Source organism: Bos indicus, chromosome 4, assembly GCF_029378745.1.
Source record: "Bos indicus isolate NIAB-ARS_2022 breed Sahiwal x Tharparkar chromosome 4, NIAB-ARS_B.indTharparkar_mat_pri_1.0, whole genome shotgun sequence".
In the NCBI taxonomy this organism is placed as follows: Eukaryota; Metazoa; Chordata; class Mammalia; order Artiodactyla; family Bovidae; genus Bos; species Bos indicus.
In genome coordinates this window covers 50,035,396-50,052,947 of record NC_091763.1, presented here as the reverse complement: position 1 = coordinate 50,052,947, position 17,552 = coordinate 50,035,396, and the positions used below count along the sequence as shown (strand labels likewise).

Sequence of the window (17,552 nt, the reverse complement as noted above, 5' to 3'; positions counted from 1 at the left end):
GGAGTGAATGTTTCAAAGATCTTTACTGTTTGCAGAAGAATTTTTGTGATCAAAGGGGATTTTTGAACAATCTAGAAAAGTAGGATGTGGAAAATCAGAATCAGTCTGGTTTTATGGGTTTTGTTTTTACAAAGAAGCCTTTCTGCTCTGTTTTCAGCTAGAAACCCTAAAACTAAAACAATAGTATTGCTAAATGAATAAAAGGGAAAGGCAGACAGACAAAGTCTGGACCCTTGTTTTCTGGTTACCATGCCACAGTGGAGATGCTCTGGTTTCATATGCATGTTTCTTACAGCCCCTTTAAGCAGCACTGGAAACACTTTGTATCTTCTCTATGATTTGGGTACCAATTAGTCATCCCCAAGCATCTTACACCTGTGGGTGTGATGCTCACCTCACTTCCCAGGACATCCCAGGTATCTTGACGCCCAGCCTCTCTGCTGATTGCTGGTGCCCCCAAGGGTGCCTTGGGCCTGAGGTAGGACGGTCAGGATCCAGAGCCCCTGGTCTTCAGCCTGCTGTGGCACCCTTGCCACACACCAGCTCCGTACTTGGAAAAGACAGTGGCAGTCACTTGTCCATCCACTACTCAAGGATATAGAAGAACAAACTGAAAGCTTAAGAGTAAAATCTCCTTTAGATGTACCATTGTTGCTGCTTCTCAGAGTAGGGGTAAGTTACATGTTGCATTCACACACAATGATTAAACAGATAATTTAATTTCATCTCTGTAGGCTTTGGGACACAGAGGTGAGGTGTGTGGGTAAGCCAGGGCAGAGTGAAGAAACAGCGTTAATGAGAGTGCTGGCATGGGCACCCATCTCCTCCTGAAAGTGTAACTTCATCTGTATCCTGTTACCCCACGGCAATAGAGCTGAAGGAATCCAATATAAACACCCACACAGAGGTATCAATAAAATACTCCATGTGTGTTTCTGTCTAAAAAACAAACCACTCTGGCCCTTAAGGAAAACCAGACAGGTATTTAGGATAGCATCTAAAGAAATCTAGGAAAGTCCATGAAAAGCCATTGATACCCTAGATTACCTCCTTAGCATAGTAGGAATTTGGAGGGTGGGGAGGGGAGTTAGAACTCTCAACGGAAATGAAAAAACTCCCTGCAAAACTTTTTTTAAGTGCAAAATGATGTAACGAGAGTTTGGAAATGGCTTGACAATTTTAAACACTGTTTCCTTTGAATATTTAACTGAAATCATATACTGCATATCACAACTTAATAAGGTACATTAATTACTTTAATTGATAATCACTGTTTGTTATAAAAAAGTTGAAAATGAACATCAGCCCACACTGAGAGTAATATAACAAGGTGGAAGTGCGTTTTGTGTGAGAGCCACAAATTTTTCTCCCTTAAAATATTGTTTCCACCTAAATACTTATGAGAGGTAAGTCGCTCACCTGGGGGGATGGGGTTTGATTGTATAACGGTGCACCTTTCCTGCCTCTTGTTGGGTTTTTCTCTTTGGATGTAGAATATCATTTGGGGTAGGCTCCAGTCTTTGTTATTGATGATTGTCTGGTAGTTAGTTGCAGTCTGGGTGTGTTCATGAGAAGAGGCAAGCCCAGGGTCCCTCGATTCCACCACCTTGTAGCTACTTCCTTCAGAAAACTTCCAATTCCTTCAGCATCCATCAGTTTGGTTACCAAATCCTTTTCCCTAGCTTCTGCAGGTTGCCAGCAGTCCTGAGCATTCCTTGGCTTGAGGCAGGATAACTCCTATCTGTGCTTTGGTAGTCACACAGTGTTCCTATGGGTAGGTCTGTGTCCAAATTTCCACTTCCTGACAGTCACTCCTCTCGCAGTTTGCAGTCTCCCTCTGTGCATTTATATGATAAAAAACAAAACCTATTATACAGATTATACTGTTTCATAACCTGCCTTCTTCACTCAGCCCTTTATTTGAATTAGCTCTCACATCACTAAAACCCAGGCCGGCTTATTTATAGTGGCCATGAGGTATTCAATGGTGAGCATCACTTAGACCTTCATGTTATTAGAGATTTAACTGTATGTACTGAATAACTCAAACAGCTTGATAGCTAATATCCGTGCACATCCTTAGTTAGTCCTGGAGGATAAGTTCATTTAAGGGACATTGCTGGGCTGAGGAGGATGCCCAGCCAGGCAAGTTCTTGATCCTATTGTCAGTCATCCTGCAGAATGTTTGGCCCATAGGTGTATCAAAGTGATTTTCCAGCTCCTCACTAAGATTGTCTTCACCTTCTTATAACATAAATTTGAGCTGCAAACTTGATGTCTCTTTTCATCTATGAGCCCTCAACTGACAACATTCTCCACACTCCAGGCAGCTGGGCAATGAATGACTAGTTTATTTTGTCAATAACTTGTGAGAATGGACTTCTGAATGTGGCTCCCCAGGCATGAGGGGAGGACAGATTTTCATGTCACAAATAATTTCCTACTGTTACTGAGTTCTCAGAACCAGGAAAAAAAAATGTGGCACAGAAGAGTACAAGCCATAAATGCTTCCTTGTACTCTGTCTAATGAACATGTGTTGCTTTTATAATTAGAAAATACTGTAAACATATTAGGCCTTCCCAGGTAGCACTAGTGATAAAGAACCTACCTGCCAATGCAGGAGACATACAAGATGCAGGTTTCATCCGTGTGTGGGAAGATCCCCTGGAGGAGAGCTTGGCAACCCCCTCTAGTAGTCTTGTCTGGAGAATCTCATGGACAGAGGAGACTGGGAGGCTACAGTCCATAGGGTCACACAGAGTTGGACATGACTCAAGTGACTTAGCATGCATGCACAAACATATTACCAGAGAGAGAAAGAGAGTGATGAAATATAGTATGGATTTAAGCCAGGTAGCAGGGAAGGCAATGCCAACCCACTCCACTACTCTTGCCTGGAAAATCCCATGGACAGAGAAGCCTGGTAGGCTGCAGTCCACGGGGTCGCTAAGAGTCGGACACGAGTAAGCGACTTCACTTTCACTTTTCACTTTCATGCATTGGAGAAGGAAATGGCAACCCACTTCAGTATTCTTGCCTGGAGAATACCAGGGACAGCGGAGCCTGGTGGGCTGCCATCTATGGAGTAGCACAGAGTCGGACACAACTGAAGCGACTTAGCAACAGCAGTAGCAGCAAGCCAGGTAGACATGAAAACTTTTATTGATTACATGTGTGTTAGTCTGGGTACTCAGAGAAGCAGGCACCAAAATGGAATTCAATCAAATATGGATCCTTTTAGAGGAAACACCTGTGAAAAAGAGTGAGGAGGGAGTTGAATAAGGCTGGGAGAGCTGAGACAGAAGGAAGATGGACAGAAAGTTGGGGAAGAAACACTCCGGGCTGCTTCAGTGTCTAAGGAAGGCTTGTCAAGACTACTGGGAACCTTGACCCAAGTCAGCCATCAGGGACTCCCTTGTCACCCAGGGACAGTTCTGCCTTCACATCCTACATATCTTACGTTATTTACTCTTCTATCTAAGAGAGGTCTGTTTCTACTATCATGTAAGGAAACCTTTTTTGAAAGGACGTCAATGGCAGTAAGAATCTCTATGGTGTGTAATTTTGCCTTTACAACTTCAGGCAGTATAGGCATAAGTCTAATATATCTAGTTGCAATATGTGTATGAGAGTAGTTTTATAACTAGATAGTTCTAACATGCAGCTGTAATATCTAGATGAGAACCATTTTGTAATGGCAAATTTAAATCACATAAGTGATATATTTTAGAGGGAAAAGGAGCATACTTGATCAGCAACTACATTTAGATAAGAGAGAAGACTCATAGCCAGAGGGCCGATCCCAAATCTCACAAAATTGTAATAACATGAATAACAGTATGAGGTTCAGAACACTGAGGTTAAGCAAAACATGGTATTATGAATAAAGTTTCATCATGGTATCAAGGGATCTCTCAAATGTTGTTGTTGAATCAAACAGAAGGATTTTTAAAATTCATTAACCATTTAGTCATCTAATAATTTCAAGTATTTATTATGTCATTGAAATATTTTAGCAGCTGAAAATCACATAAACCATTGCTTAGTAAACTTTCTTCTTTCTTAAAAACATTGAAAAAAGAACTGGCTTTGGAGGTCTCCCAGAGTAACTTCCAAGGGGTGAGCAAGTTCGAACACTGTACAGGCAAGCATTATTAGCAACAGATCAACTCTTGGTGTCTCAGGGCCAAGAGACTCCAAGGAGAGGGCCATAGAATAGAGCAGAGCACATTTTAGGGAACTGGTCCATTTTCTGCAAAGCATCTGCTTACAAGGAACAGGATCCAGGGAGGGTATCCTGGAAGGTAGTAGCCTCTAATCAACAATGCTTCAGGTCTCCTATGTTAGAAACAGGCTACAAGGGCTAAGTAGGGCAATGAAGGAAACTCTGGCTTCAAGGTCAAGGTGCATGACTGATCCAGTGCCAGAGACTGGAGATTATTCTGTACTGTATAGTTCATGAAGATGAGACTCATCCCCGGCTCTGTCAGGTTAGAGGGCAATGAAGGAAACTCTGGCTTCAAGGTCAAGGTGCATGACTGATCCAGTACCAGAGGCTGGAGATTATTCTGTACTGTATATTTCATGAAGATGAGACTCATCCCCGGCTCTGTCTGGCTGTCAGGTTAGAGGTGCTTCCTTCCCTCACAGACACACCATTGCCTGCCGAGCTAGTTTGGACCCATGGCCCCACCATCATGCGCTTCTCATCTTGTTTACATATCTCAGCCCACTGCTTCAAGGTATATGCACCGATTACCTCAGCCACAGTGGCCAATGACATGCATCTGCTGCCTAAAGTCCAGCTAAGATTCAAGATCCAGTGAGCTGGAGCCCTGACAATTTTCTAGTCTTTTCTAACCTTTCTTCCTCTGGGGAAGAATATACTCCCAGATACCACCAACCCCAGCCCCCAGATGCCTGCCTCATGCTGCTGCATACCACTTTACTAAGTTCAAACCCCTCAAGACCAACACCAACATAAACTAAAATTTAACTGAATATATCTCTTTGGACATTGATTATTATATTTCTGACTACTTAAACCTAATTCTACAACCTGAAAAAAATAGCCTGTCCCTATGTCTTGCTTTTAAAATCTTTGAACAACTATGTACAACTGAGTGAAGCATGCCATCTGCTGGTTATTAAGAGTTTGGCTTTAATGATACTAGAGTCTTGGACCAGTCCTGAGGCAATAACAGTGTGTCATTTAGGTCTAATTGGACTATAGTATTGCTGAAGTCCTCCATTTCCTTGCTGATCTTCTGTCTTGTTCTATCCATTATTATTATGAAAGAGTTCCATTGAAGTCTCCAACTATTACTGTGGAACTTATTTCTCTCTTCTGTCAAAGTTTGCTTCATGTATTTTGGAATTCTTTTTTGTTATTGTGCATATGTTTATAATTGTAATTTATTGATAAATTGAATCTTTTTCAATATCTAATGTCCTTTACTGTCTTTTGCATAAACTTCTTTGATGTCAAATATAATTTTCTGATTATAATATAGGCACCGTAGCTTTATTTTAGTTACTATTAGCATGGAATATTCTATTCCATCTTCAAGCTTTTTGTGTTTTTGGATTGAAAGTGAGTCTCTTGAAGATAACATATTAATGGATCACATGCTTTAATCCATTCTGTTATTCTCCACGTTTAAATTGGAGAACTTACTCCATGTACATTTAAATTGGGAGAACTTACTCCATGCTTCCCTAGTGGGTCAGCTTGCAAAGAATCCACCCGCCATGCAGGAAACCTGGGTTTGATTCCTGTGTTGGGAAGATCCCCTGGAAAAGGGAAAGGCTACCCACTCCAGTATTCTGGCCTGGAGAGTTCCATGGACTGTATAGTCCATGGGGTCACAAAGAGTCAGACACGACTGAGTGACTTTCACTTTCATTTTACTTCCCTAGTGGCTCAAATGGTAAAGAATCTACTTGCAATGCAGGAGACCCATGTTCAATCCCTGGGTCAGGATGACCCCCTGGAGAAGGAATGGCAACACAATCCAATATTCTTGCCTGGAGAATCCCATGGACAGAGGAGCCTGGTGGGCTACAGTCCGTGGGGTCACAAAGAGTCGGACACGACGAGCAAGTAATACTTTCACTTTCACCCATGTGCATTTAAGGTAGTTACTGATTAGGAAGGACTTATGTCTGCCATTTAATTATCTGTTTTCTGTATGTCCTGTGTGCTTTTCTTCCTCAGTTCTTCCTTTACTGTCTCTTTTTCAATTGGTTGACTTTTTATGTTTAGCACACCATTTTGCTTCCCTCTTTTTCCTAGTAGTTTATAAAACTTCTCAGTGGTTCCTCAGAAATTGCAATTAACATTCTAAAACTCATAACAAAAGCAAAACAAAACAAAAAACAACTTATAACAACCTACTGTGAAGAATACCAATTTCAATAGTATATAATGGAATATACCACCAGTCTTTATTTTAATAATATATACTTTTCTCCTAAAGTTTTCTGTCTCTCCCCTTTTATATTATTGTTGGCACATACTGCATATTTGTACACTGTGTGCCCATTAATATATATTTATAATCATTATTTTATCATCTTTTTTATATGTTGATACCATAGGGGGGCAAAAAGAGTTAGAAACCAAAAGTACAGTAATACTGGCTTTTACATTTTTTACCAGTGTTCTTTATTTCTTCATGTGTGAGTCACTGTCTAGTGACCTTTCATTTCAGTTTGAAGTACCCTCTCTAGCATTTCTTGTGGAGCAGATTTAGTAGTAATAAATTCCTTTAGTTGTTTTTTTTTTTTTTTTAAACTAGGAATGTCTTAGAAGGATAGTTTTGCTAGGTATAGGCTTCTTGGTTGATTTTTTTTTTCTTTCAGTATTTTAAATGTGTTATCCTATTGCCTTCTGGCCTCCATGATTTCTGATGAGAATCAGCTATTATTGTGGATTCCATGTACATAACAAGTGCTTTTCTCTTATTGCTCTCTAATTTCAGTCTTTTTTTTTTTTTTGGCTTTTGACAATTCAACTGTAATGCGGTAGAACTGTAGCCAGTTACCAAGTCTTGTGGGTACAATGCAGCTTTCTAAAAATTCTCTGATTATTTCACTTGTCACTAACTCACATTTCCACATTATTTTGTGTTGCTGTCAACTTCCACTTTGATTATTGCAGTGCCTTCTCTCTGGATAACTTCAATCTCTTTTTCCCTCTGTGTCACATATATGCATCTGCTCACTCTGTGCTTACCTCTAAGAATCCTAGAACACATATTAATTTTCCATCTCCAGCCTTTAGAGTCTTAAGCTCCTTTAGGACAAGCACTGTGTATATACAGCCCTGCAACAGTGTCCAACAAGAGCCAAACAAATGATTCTTGAATGTCTGAAACATACCCACAATACTAGCCCCCTGAGAGTTATGATATAGTGACAGCATAAGACAGAAACCAGCAAAATGTGAATATATGTGTGTAGTGGCAGTCGTGCTTTAGTCACTAAGCCATGTCAAACTCTTGTGAGTCTATGGACTGCAGCCTACCAGGCTCCTCTGTCCATGGGATTTCCCAGGCAAGAATACCAGAGTGGGTTGCCATTTCCTTCTCCAGGGTATCTTCCCAACCCAGGGATTAAACCCAGTCTCCTGCATTGCAGGTGGATTCTTTACCAATTGAGCCACCAAGGAAGCCCGTGTATGTGTGTGTGTGTGTGTGTGTTTAAAACTCCTTTCTTGCTTCTTTACCTCTGATTTTGGAAATCCTACCCATTTTTCAAGATCTGTTTGATCCATTACCTTCTCCAGTTCCTACCCATCAAACACACACCTATCAATTCAGCACTGAAATATACACTAATTAAAAATCCCCTATATTATTCATAATGTTTCCCTCATCACAAAAGGGGGGGAGGTATGTTGACATTAGATCTACACTATATTTCTAATAGACACTATAAACAGAATGTAATTCTACTCACCACCTGCTCCACAGGCACTCATCACTGACATGCTTAATAATGTATAGATAGTAGTTATAATCAGACATTGTTTCTGTGATTTTGCCTCCTCATCATATTTGTATTTCCCTGAAGGTAACCTTAATTATTATTTATTAACCAAGAACCCATAGTTTTGTATTAACTAAGAACCCACAGTTCAAGCAGATATACAATACCTATTTTTCCAACATAAGTGGTCAAGGGTTGTACCACCATGCTTTGGTCTATAACTGAGCTAGACTAATGAAATGAGCTGCACTATGCCAGAATTTACCTTTATTTCTATGCATAATCTATTAATAAAACATTCTTATATCTAGAGAAATCATAGCTTATCAATAATATTAGGAATCAATGTGCTTGCTCATCTCTCCCTGAGGAACTGGTTGGGTGTGAAGGGATTGCTCCATTTCACATTGCTGCTTCATTATGCTCTGGAGGCTGATTCTCAGTTTGGCTTGTCCAGGTGGGGACTGTACTCCACATTCAAGTCAGCAACCAGAGCCACATGGGTGTACATTTGTGAGCCTTCTCTTTGAAACTAAAGAAAGAAAGTAGGTTTTATGGGGGAAATTATCTGTCTTACACTCTTATCTCCCATATTGTCCAAGATGGAAAAGCTTTCAATCAACAACTAAGCAAGACTCAATTCACATACATTTTATGTAACTGCCTCTCCCAAATAAGCACCTCTTTGCCAAAGAATAGAACTGATTGCCTTTTATTCTATACTTTCTAATATTCCATTCTATTCCATGGTCATATAGTACCCACAGGTAGTTAATAGGCTCCAAGTTTCCAGACACTTAAAGGATAGAGTTGAGGCTTCTGAATGAGACTTTGACCACTCAGAGTAAAGAAGTGGAGGGGAAGAAAGGAGAGAGACTGATGAGACTGAGTCATAGCAGATGGCACAGACACAGCTGGAGACCAGGGCTTGCCAAACCATAGGTTTAAAACCAAGGCTGGCAAATCCACAGATGTCTCACTTGCCCTACTGTCTCTCAGGTCCCTGGCATCTACAAGGCTCCCAGGCTGCTACAGACCTGCAGAGTGTGTCTGGCAGGAAATAAAGTTGATTCAGGAGTATGGGGAGAACTCTGGTCTTTATGGACCAGCCTTGTCCTAGGTCTAGCCACTGTAATAAGGAGATATAATAATAATTCAAGAGGTACTGTACTTTAGTTTTCCTCAAGGTTCTCAGGAACAAAGTCTTCAAACATTCTACTAATCGTCTCCATTGCCTCCTCCATATTAGATGCTCCATGGACAGCATTTTTCAAAATATTTTTTCCAAATTGGGCTCGAATAGAATCTGGGGACAGTAGTCTTGCTTCCTCTGGGTCTGTGGGACCCATCAATCGTCTCCAGTCTGAAACAGCATTCCACTTGGTCAGAATCATGACCAAAGATGTACCCCTGCAAACAAGAATGCTTTCAGAAGACTTGGACTATTGATAACTGTAGAGACTGAATACACAGCTAAAGACAGAACGCCACAGCTTCATCCAGAGAGCTCATCTTTATTCTTTGTCCTCATCAGTGTGATTTTTCTGCTTTTTAAAAAAAATTTTAACTTCTCCCTCACCCAATAGGTTTATTGGGATTTGTTTTTCTGGGTTTTTTTTTTGGCCATGTTGCATGGCTTGCTAGGTCTTTGTTATCTCACCAGGGATTGAACCCATGCCCTCTGCAGTGGAAGCACAGAGTCCTAATCACTGGACCACCAGGGAAGTCCCTTTCAACAGGATTTTTGTTCTAGAAGAATTTTTTTTTTTTTTTTAATTTTAGGGATACATGCTAGGCACTATTCCAGTTACTTTCAATGTATCAATTATTTAGCCTTCACAACAGTGCCAATGAGGTAGGTCCTATTAACATCCCCATTTTATGGATAAGGAAACTAAGGCAAAGATCAAACATGTTGGCAAAGCAGACATTTAAAAGTAGATAGCCTCTATATTTAATGTGAAGAACTAAAGAAACAAAGAAAGAGAAAACAGAGAAGAAAAAAAGGAATTAGAATAAACATGAACTCCAAATATTACCAGGGTGCTTTTCTCATGAATTAGATTGGATAAAATATTTTAATGAATTTTTTGTATTTTTCAAAGTTTCAATAACAAACAGTTACTATGTTTACAATGCAAAGAACTTTTATATATCAGAAACTTACTCAGCTAAAACATCCAAGACATCTTTATAAAACGCTTTTCTTTTTATTTTAAAATAAATTTTCTCTGCTTCCTCTTCAATTAGGAGTGTTTCTTTCATCTGTGTTATATCAAATCCAGTCTCTTTAATAATTTTCATGATATCCTCTAGGGAAAACAGATATTTGATAGTCTTGCATATTGCCTCCATTTTTGTTCTGTATTTAAGTAGATTGAATAACTGCTGCTGCTACTGCTAAGTCACTTCAGTCGTGTCCGACTCTGTGCGACCCCATAGACAGCAGCCCACCAGGCTCCCCCGTCCCTGGGATTCTCCAGGCAAGGGCACTGGAATGGGTTGCCATTTCCTTCTCCGATGCATGAAAGTGAAAAGTGAAAATAAAGTCGCTCAGTTGTGTCTGACTCTTCGCGACCCCATGGACTGCAGCCCACCAGGCTCCTCTGCCCATGGGATTTTCCAGGCAAGAATATTGGAGTGGGGTGCCATTGCCTTCTCCAATTGAATAACTAAGGAAGGTCATAGTATCACTTGCATACAGTGGTTTCAAAAAACCAAAACCGTGCTAAACTAAACTGAAAAGGCACCAGAGGGACATTCAGAAGAACTTCAATATGTTAATGTAGATGTTCAGTTTCTGGGATCCATCTTTCCAGAAACCACCTGAAATGTCTAGTGGTCTATAAATGAGGAAATCTGTTTCTATGCCAAAAGTGAAGACATGTTTTCATCTCCACATTGCAAATGCCAAGGAACTTCTTGGATATAGAACTTCTAGATATAGATTGGAGGAGACAGCCAACCTGAACTCTTCTCACTGAACTGGCAGGGCACCATTAAGGTGATTAAATAAAGGAAGTCTGGTCAAAATCTCTCACAGCCTAAACTTGGAGCACTACTGCCTGATAATGAAGGTGCTCATTGCTTTATTCTTTCAACTTTACTTTGCAAAATTCCACAGAAGTTGAAGAAAAACGTATACATTGGTTCTATCTTTATATATTTACCTCTTTGTTCCTGTGTTACATGAGGTTTAATCAGTGCCACAGTGTGTTGAGGAGGAAAGAAATGTTGTATTTCCCTTTCAGCAGCTTCTAGTGAATCGCTTCCGTACAACTGGTTGATAGGCAAACCTTCTATTGCAAATTGTGCGCATAAACTTTGAAAAATAAGTCAAGTCAAAAACTGTTATAACATATAAAATAACATAACACAATGTAAAACTTCATATTTGCATTCTACAAAAGGAAGTAACTGCAGAATGGCTTGGGGCATGCTATTACCTTTAAGGAGGTAACAGTCATTAGGGAGAAAGGAGTTGAACATTTCAGTAATCATGATAATGGATATTGACAACTGTCAAAGATGGAATGAACACCCTGGTGCAGTGGAAAAGAACAGAATATAGAATTCTGGTGGTATCACTTGCTAGCTACATATACTGATCAACTATTTTCCTTGTCTGTGCTTCAGTTGTCTCAAATATGAATATGATAATAAACCCTGTTTTGGAAGGAGTCTTTGAAGATGTAATCTGATGATGTGTTTGAAATTTATGGGACATATTAAGCTGTCAGTAAATTCCTTCTCCTTCTTTAATCACTAAATAATATCAAGCACTAGAGATGGCATTTGACCTATTCCAAAGATACCAGATTATAAACGCTGAATCCAGGAGACATGGCAGGGGAACCCTCCAGGGAAGGAAAGCATCAGTGAAAGAGAAGCATACCAAACGGCTTTGTGGAACAAGGCAGGAGTGACACTGATGTTAATGGACAAGCCCTGCCTGGGAAGTTTCTTCCAGTTCTGTTTTTGTATGATAGATGAATACATATCTCCAAAGTCAACCATTATTCCTCAGTGTTTTCCAGTTGCACCCTTTTCTTTCTGTCCCTCTGCTTATCTATTTATATTTCAGTAGAAGTGATGTTCATTGCTCATTGATTTTCTGCCCTTTAAACATAGCCCTGAGCAAGCAACCCACAAAATCCAGCCACAGCAAATAATCTCCCTTCCTGTTAACAGACTGACATCACTGGAAACTTGGCTTTCTGTCCTAAGTTTTAAGACCCCTTTCTTATCTCTGAGTTTCCCTTGTGGCTCAGCTGGTAAAATCTCTCTAATTTTTTCAGTGACCATTTCAGATTTCCTTATCTAACGTGACCTTCCCATTCAGCCCTTGGCTGCTCTCACATCTCTGATTTTAAGATATTTGTAGACTAAGAGCCTGTGATTGTCAGGGAGATTTGTACAATGAATGATACATCACCAGAACTGAATCCATTCAATGCAGAGAACTACAAGCCTCTATTAGGCTGTTAGACATGGTATTTGGAAAAAAGTGTCTGTGTGTGTGTGTATTTGCGTGTAAGGATAGCAGAGAAGGATTGCTATGTTTCTCTTGTATGCAAGTGGCCATATTTCAGATTAAGCAATGGAGAGTAAGGAGTCTGATGCCCAAGTTCAGGAGTTATTTCTAAGGCAATTTAGAAAAGGAGGCAATCAAAAATAATGGCTAAGAGTCATTGTGAACTTGTGGCAACATTAAGGATCATAAGGGCTTAGGATTTAAATTCTCACTATAATAATAGGGAGAAGAGGGGCAGTACTGAGTGCCTTCACCTGGAGAAAATGTCTCTGTGCTGGTATGTAGCCTCCACATTTGGAGCCAGAATTTCTAGAAGAGTGTGCCTACATGTATCAGATCAGATCAGATCAGTCGCTCAGTCGTGTCCGACTCTTTGCGACCCCATGAATCGCAGCACGCCAGGCCTCCCTGTCCATCACCAACTCCCAGAGTTCACTCAGACTCATGTCCATTGAGTCAGTGATGCCATCCAGCCATCTCATCCTCTGTCGTCCCCTTCTCCTCCTGCCCCCAATCCCTCCCAGCATCAGAGTCTTTTCCAGTGAGTCAACTCTTCGCATGAGGTGGCCAAAGTATTGGAGTTTCAGCTTTAGCATCATTCCTTCCAAAGAAATCCCAGGGCTGATCTCCTTTAGAATGGACTGGTTGGATCACCTTGCAGTCCAAGGGACTCTCAAGAGTCTTCTCCAACACCACAGTTCAAAAGCATCAATTCTTCGGTGCTCAGCCTTCTTCACAGTCCAACTCTCACATTCATACATGACCACAGGAAAAACCATAGCCTAGACTAGATGAACCTTTGTTGGCAAAGTAATGTCTCTGCTTTGTATAGGCCAGGTATTGATAAGGATTCTTCTCTCTGATGCCATGTATTGCATTCTCTGCTACATTTCATTAAGAGGTTCTATGGCACCCTGCTCATACCACATAAAGAGTGTCCAAGCCATGTTATCCTTTACAGTAATTTCCTGGCACAGGAACAAAGACATAAGAAAGGAGGGTCAAAAGAGTACAAAATGCCTCCTTCAGGACAAGTCCAACTCAAGATCTTATACCCCAAAGAAAACACTTCAACTCTATATACATGATGTCTCATAAGTCCTGTTATTTATTGTGGTAGCATGGATGCAAACGTTTCCTGAGTTTGACAAAGCATCTTTATTCTTGCTCACTTGAAGGAGGGCTTTTCTTCCCCTGAATTCAATCCTACTCTGAAATTAGCACAAAGAATTTAGGTGAATTGCAAGTCAGTTTGTTTCCATCAGCTACATGCCAGGAACAGAGATGAATGAGATGCTATCTCCTTCCCTCAGCTGAGACCAAGCCCAGCAGCTAAGATCAAAAAATATTTTTTAAAGTGCCTCTAGGTAACAGGTACTAGACAGCATATTAAAAAGCAGAGACATTACTTTGTCAACAAAGGTCCATCTAGTCAAGGCTATGGTTTTTCCAGTAGTCATGTATGGATGTGAGAGTTGGACTATAAAGAGAGCTGAGCACCAAAGAATTGATGCTTTTGAACTGTGGTGTTGGAGAAGACTCTTGAGAGTCCCTTGGACTGCAAGGAGATCCAACCAGTTCATCCTAAAGGAGATCAGTCCTGGATGTTCATTGGAAGGACTGATGTTGAAGCTCAAACTCCAATACTTGGCCACATGATGCAAAGAACTGACTCACTGGAAAAGACCCTGATACTGGGAAATATTGAGGGCAGGAGGAGAAGGGGATGACAGAAGATGAGATGGTTGGATGGCATAACCGACTCAATTGGCATGGGTTTGAGTGAACTCCGGGGGTTGTTGATGGACAGGGAGGCCTGGCGTGCTGCAGTTCATGGGATCTCAAAGAGTCAGACACGACTGAGCGACTGAACTGAACTAGGTAACAGGTAACATGCCAGGTTTTGAGCTGATTACAAAATTCTAAGACCCATCAGTAAATTACTTTGTAAATGTTCCCACCAAATTGTAGACTATATATTAAGTTAGTCATCATTGTCTTAAAACTTCTATATCAATTAAATAACCTACAGGACTATCATGCCCTTCTCAAAAGAATTTCTCCTAAACAGTGCATGGGGCAGATATTTCTGCCAAGATACGGACTTCTGGCTGGGTAGCTTATTTTCAGCCCCAAATGAAGCAGCTTACAACCTTCTCTTGCAAAGCCTTGGCCATATTCAGGTTGGCACTGGGCTGGGCTTTCAGTCATAAATAGCCCACTCCTTACCCAGCAAAAGGAGCATTCCTGAGAACCTACTTTGGATGAGAGTTGTAGTTTCTGTACCCTGTATTCATAAAGGAAATCAAAATGGCTCCCATGAAAAAATCTGAATCATACCACTCTGGAAGATATTCTTTGGCTTCTTCAACATTGCTTGGTCCAATTAACTGCTTCCAGTGTCCTAAGCCATTTTCTCTTACTAAAACAAGGGCTAGTGATGGACCACTGTTAGAAAAGAAAAAAAAAAAAGTTAATTAAACGATGGTTTGTAGCTAATTATAGACATAAATAATGCAAGTGAATTTGTTAGACGAAAATAGTAAAATAGCCCTTTTTACTAAGAGTATGAAATTAATTTCTGTTGGGTACTCTCAAGAGTATATTCATCAAAGAAAGGAAGCAGAGAAAGGAAGGGAAAAGAAGGGCCTTGGTTCTGATCGAGTGGTCTACAGACAATACAGGTATTGTCCCCATGCCCCTGCTGATTTATATTATACACGCTTGCTGGCTTTCTGGTCTGGCTGCTGTTTCATTTATTCTGCTAGAAACCTGACATGTTTCTAGCATCCCATTCATCTCCTCGGACTAGTGATCTTTAGGACTACCAAAACCCTTGAGAGTCAGTTGTAGCTGTCTACTTGGACTTGATGATGCTGCACAAACTGGCTATTCAACTCAACTAGACTCCAGAGGCTTCACTGGGAACTTGCATTGCTCTAATAACATTCCGGGGGGACCACAGAAGACACACAGTTGAGCACGCAATCAAAATGGAAGTAATATTGGCAAAGAAGTAGACTCAGCACATCTTTACAGAATTGAGAGGTTTGGCAACTTGAACAGAAAGCAGGGTTTAAAAAAGGCTAAATGATTCAAACATAAATCAACCTGTGCTTTCTCAACCTGAATTCTATTTTACCTGGTCATGTTTTCTATAACATTTCCAAAATAATCTTTATTTTCATATTCTTTGCACAGTGTTTTTGCTTCTTCTTCTGATAATACTATCTGTCTTTGCAGCAGTATTTTGAAGCCTTCATCTTGAATTTTATTCAAAACATCCTCTAAATAAAAAGTCACATAAGTTTTAAAGTGCTAGGTATTGATTATACACACAGTACAGACTATATTATCATAAGGACATAGAATGTATTTCATTCTCATATGAAATTTAAGTTTACAAAAATAGATTATTCGATTTTTAATTTAAGGTGAACAGTATTCTTAACATGTCAAATTTATGATGCCATTTCTAGTTCTTCAGTGAAACAAAATCTATAGATCTGAGAATGGGGGATTTATTTTTAAAAATGTGTACAGTCAGATAAGTTTTATTTCATACATAAAGGTGATACACTGACATTCTCAGATATGCTAGGGTTCTAGAGTTGGGTTTCCCTGATAGCTCAGTTGGTAAAAAATCCGCCTGCAGAGCAGGAGACCCCAGTTTGATTCCTGAGTTGGGAAGATCCGCTGGAGAAGGGATAGGCTACCCACTCCAGTATTCTTGGGCTTCCCTTGTGGCTCATCTGGTAAAGAATCCACCTGCAATGCAGGAGACCTGGGTTTGATCCCTGGGTTGGGAAGATCCCCTGGAGAAGAGAAAGGCTCCTCACTCCAGTATTCTGGCCTGGAGAATTCCAAGGACTGTAAAGTCCACGGGGTCACAAAGAGTCAGACATGACTGAGCGATTTTCACTTTCAGAAAACAAAATAACTAGGTACATATCTTTTTTTAATGTGCTTAAATATAGGCTCTAGATAACTGAAAGATGAAATATAGTTGAGTAAAAAGTGGGAAATTAATGGACCTAAGGACTGTGAAAAGCATGAAAACTAGTTTTTATATAATTCTAAATATATCCTGTTTATAAACAAAATATAAATTTCAAAATATGCCATCAAAAGACATGTTATTGGATTACATTCAAAATCTTTTTGTACCATGTGACAGATAGACATATTTTAGAGTATAGATATTTTTGCCTAAAAGCTAAATCAAGCATCATAATTGAAATCACTGGAGGCATTAAAAGCAGTCAGGGGTAGAACAAAGACAAAATGTTATCATACTGGCCTTTAATTATTTAATAGTTATTCTGGAAGTACTAAGCCATACATAAAAATAACAAAATAGAACAAAATGGATAACAGTGTTTGCATATAAGCTGTTTGGAAAATTCAGGAGTATTTTTAAAAGGTTAATAGTATTAAATAACATAATTCAGTAAGGGAGTCAGTAAGTAAACATTTACAGAAGCCACTATCTTTCTTACATAGAAAATAAGTTTTGGGGGGAAGTGTCGTTCACTATGGGCTTAAAAACTAGGAATAATGCTGAAAAGAAAGAGCTGGCACTAAAACAACAACAATGAACAGCTTATCTTTTATTGAGTGAATACTTTAGAGCAAAGAACATTACATATATTCCCATATTTACTTGAAAAATAAGATAACAAGAACTATAATGAAGAAAACTATTATATCTCAATAAAAGATGTAATAGATGAGTTGAAAAGAGGTACATTGTATTTCTTGAAAATTCATAAGAATATGGTGAAGATGTCTGTTTTCTTCAAGTTAAATAATCCACACAAACTTTGCTTTAGAATTTCTTGAGATGACCCAGAACATTAAATATCAATAAAGGTCAACATTTATTTAAAGAGTGATGAATTACCATTTGCTACCAAATGGCAAACATAGTAAACACAAAATAATCAAAAACTGAGGCTACAGTCAAGCAAGAGGGAGAGGGATAGTGATAACAGACTAACAAACTTCAAATTTTGTTTTCCCCCC

At 39.6% G+C, this 17,552-nt stretch overlaps 1 protein-coding gene across 2 annotated transcripts in view; it reads right to left on the bottom strand.

Annotated features, from left to right (window-relative positions):
* Nucleotides 1-29: 29 nt before the first annotated feature.
* NME8 (NME/NM23 family member 8) overlaps nt 30-17,552 on the bottom strand; it is a 50,720-nt gene continuing 33,197 nt past the window's right edge. The window contains exons 12-17 of one of the 2 annotated variants that reach the window (XM_070787783.1): nt 15,670-15,814; nt 14,868-14,975; nt 11,164-11,315; nt 10,161-10,305; nt 9,165-9,403; nt 30-1,837 (exon numbers count right to left, since the gene is read on the bottom strand). In XM_070787783.1, coding sequence (XP_070643884.1) covers nt 9,166-9,403; nt 10,161-10,305; nt 11,164-11,315; nt 14,868-14,975; nt 15,670-15,814 — 788 coding nt within the window. In that variant the 3' untranslated portion in view covers nt 30-1,837; nt 9,165. Of the gene's footprint in view, nt 1,838-3,259; nt 8,526-9,164; nt 9,404-10,160; nt 10,306-11,163; nt 11,316-14,867; nt 14,976-15,669; nt 15,815-17,552 lie in introns of those variants that run through there. The other variant, XM_070787784.1, reaches the window with a different exon arrangement.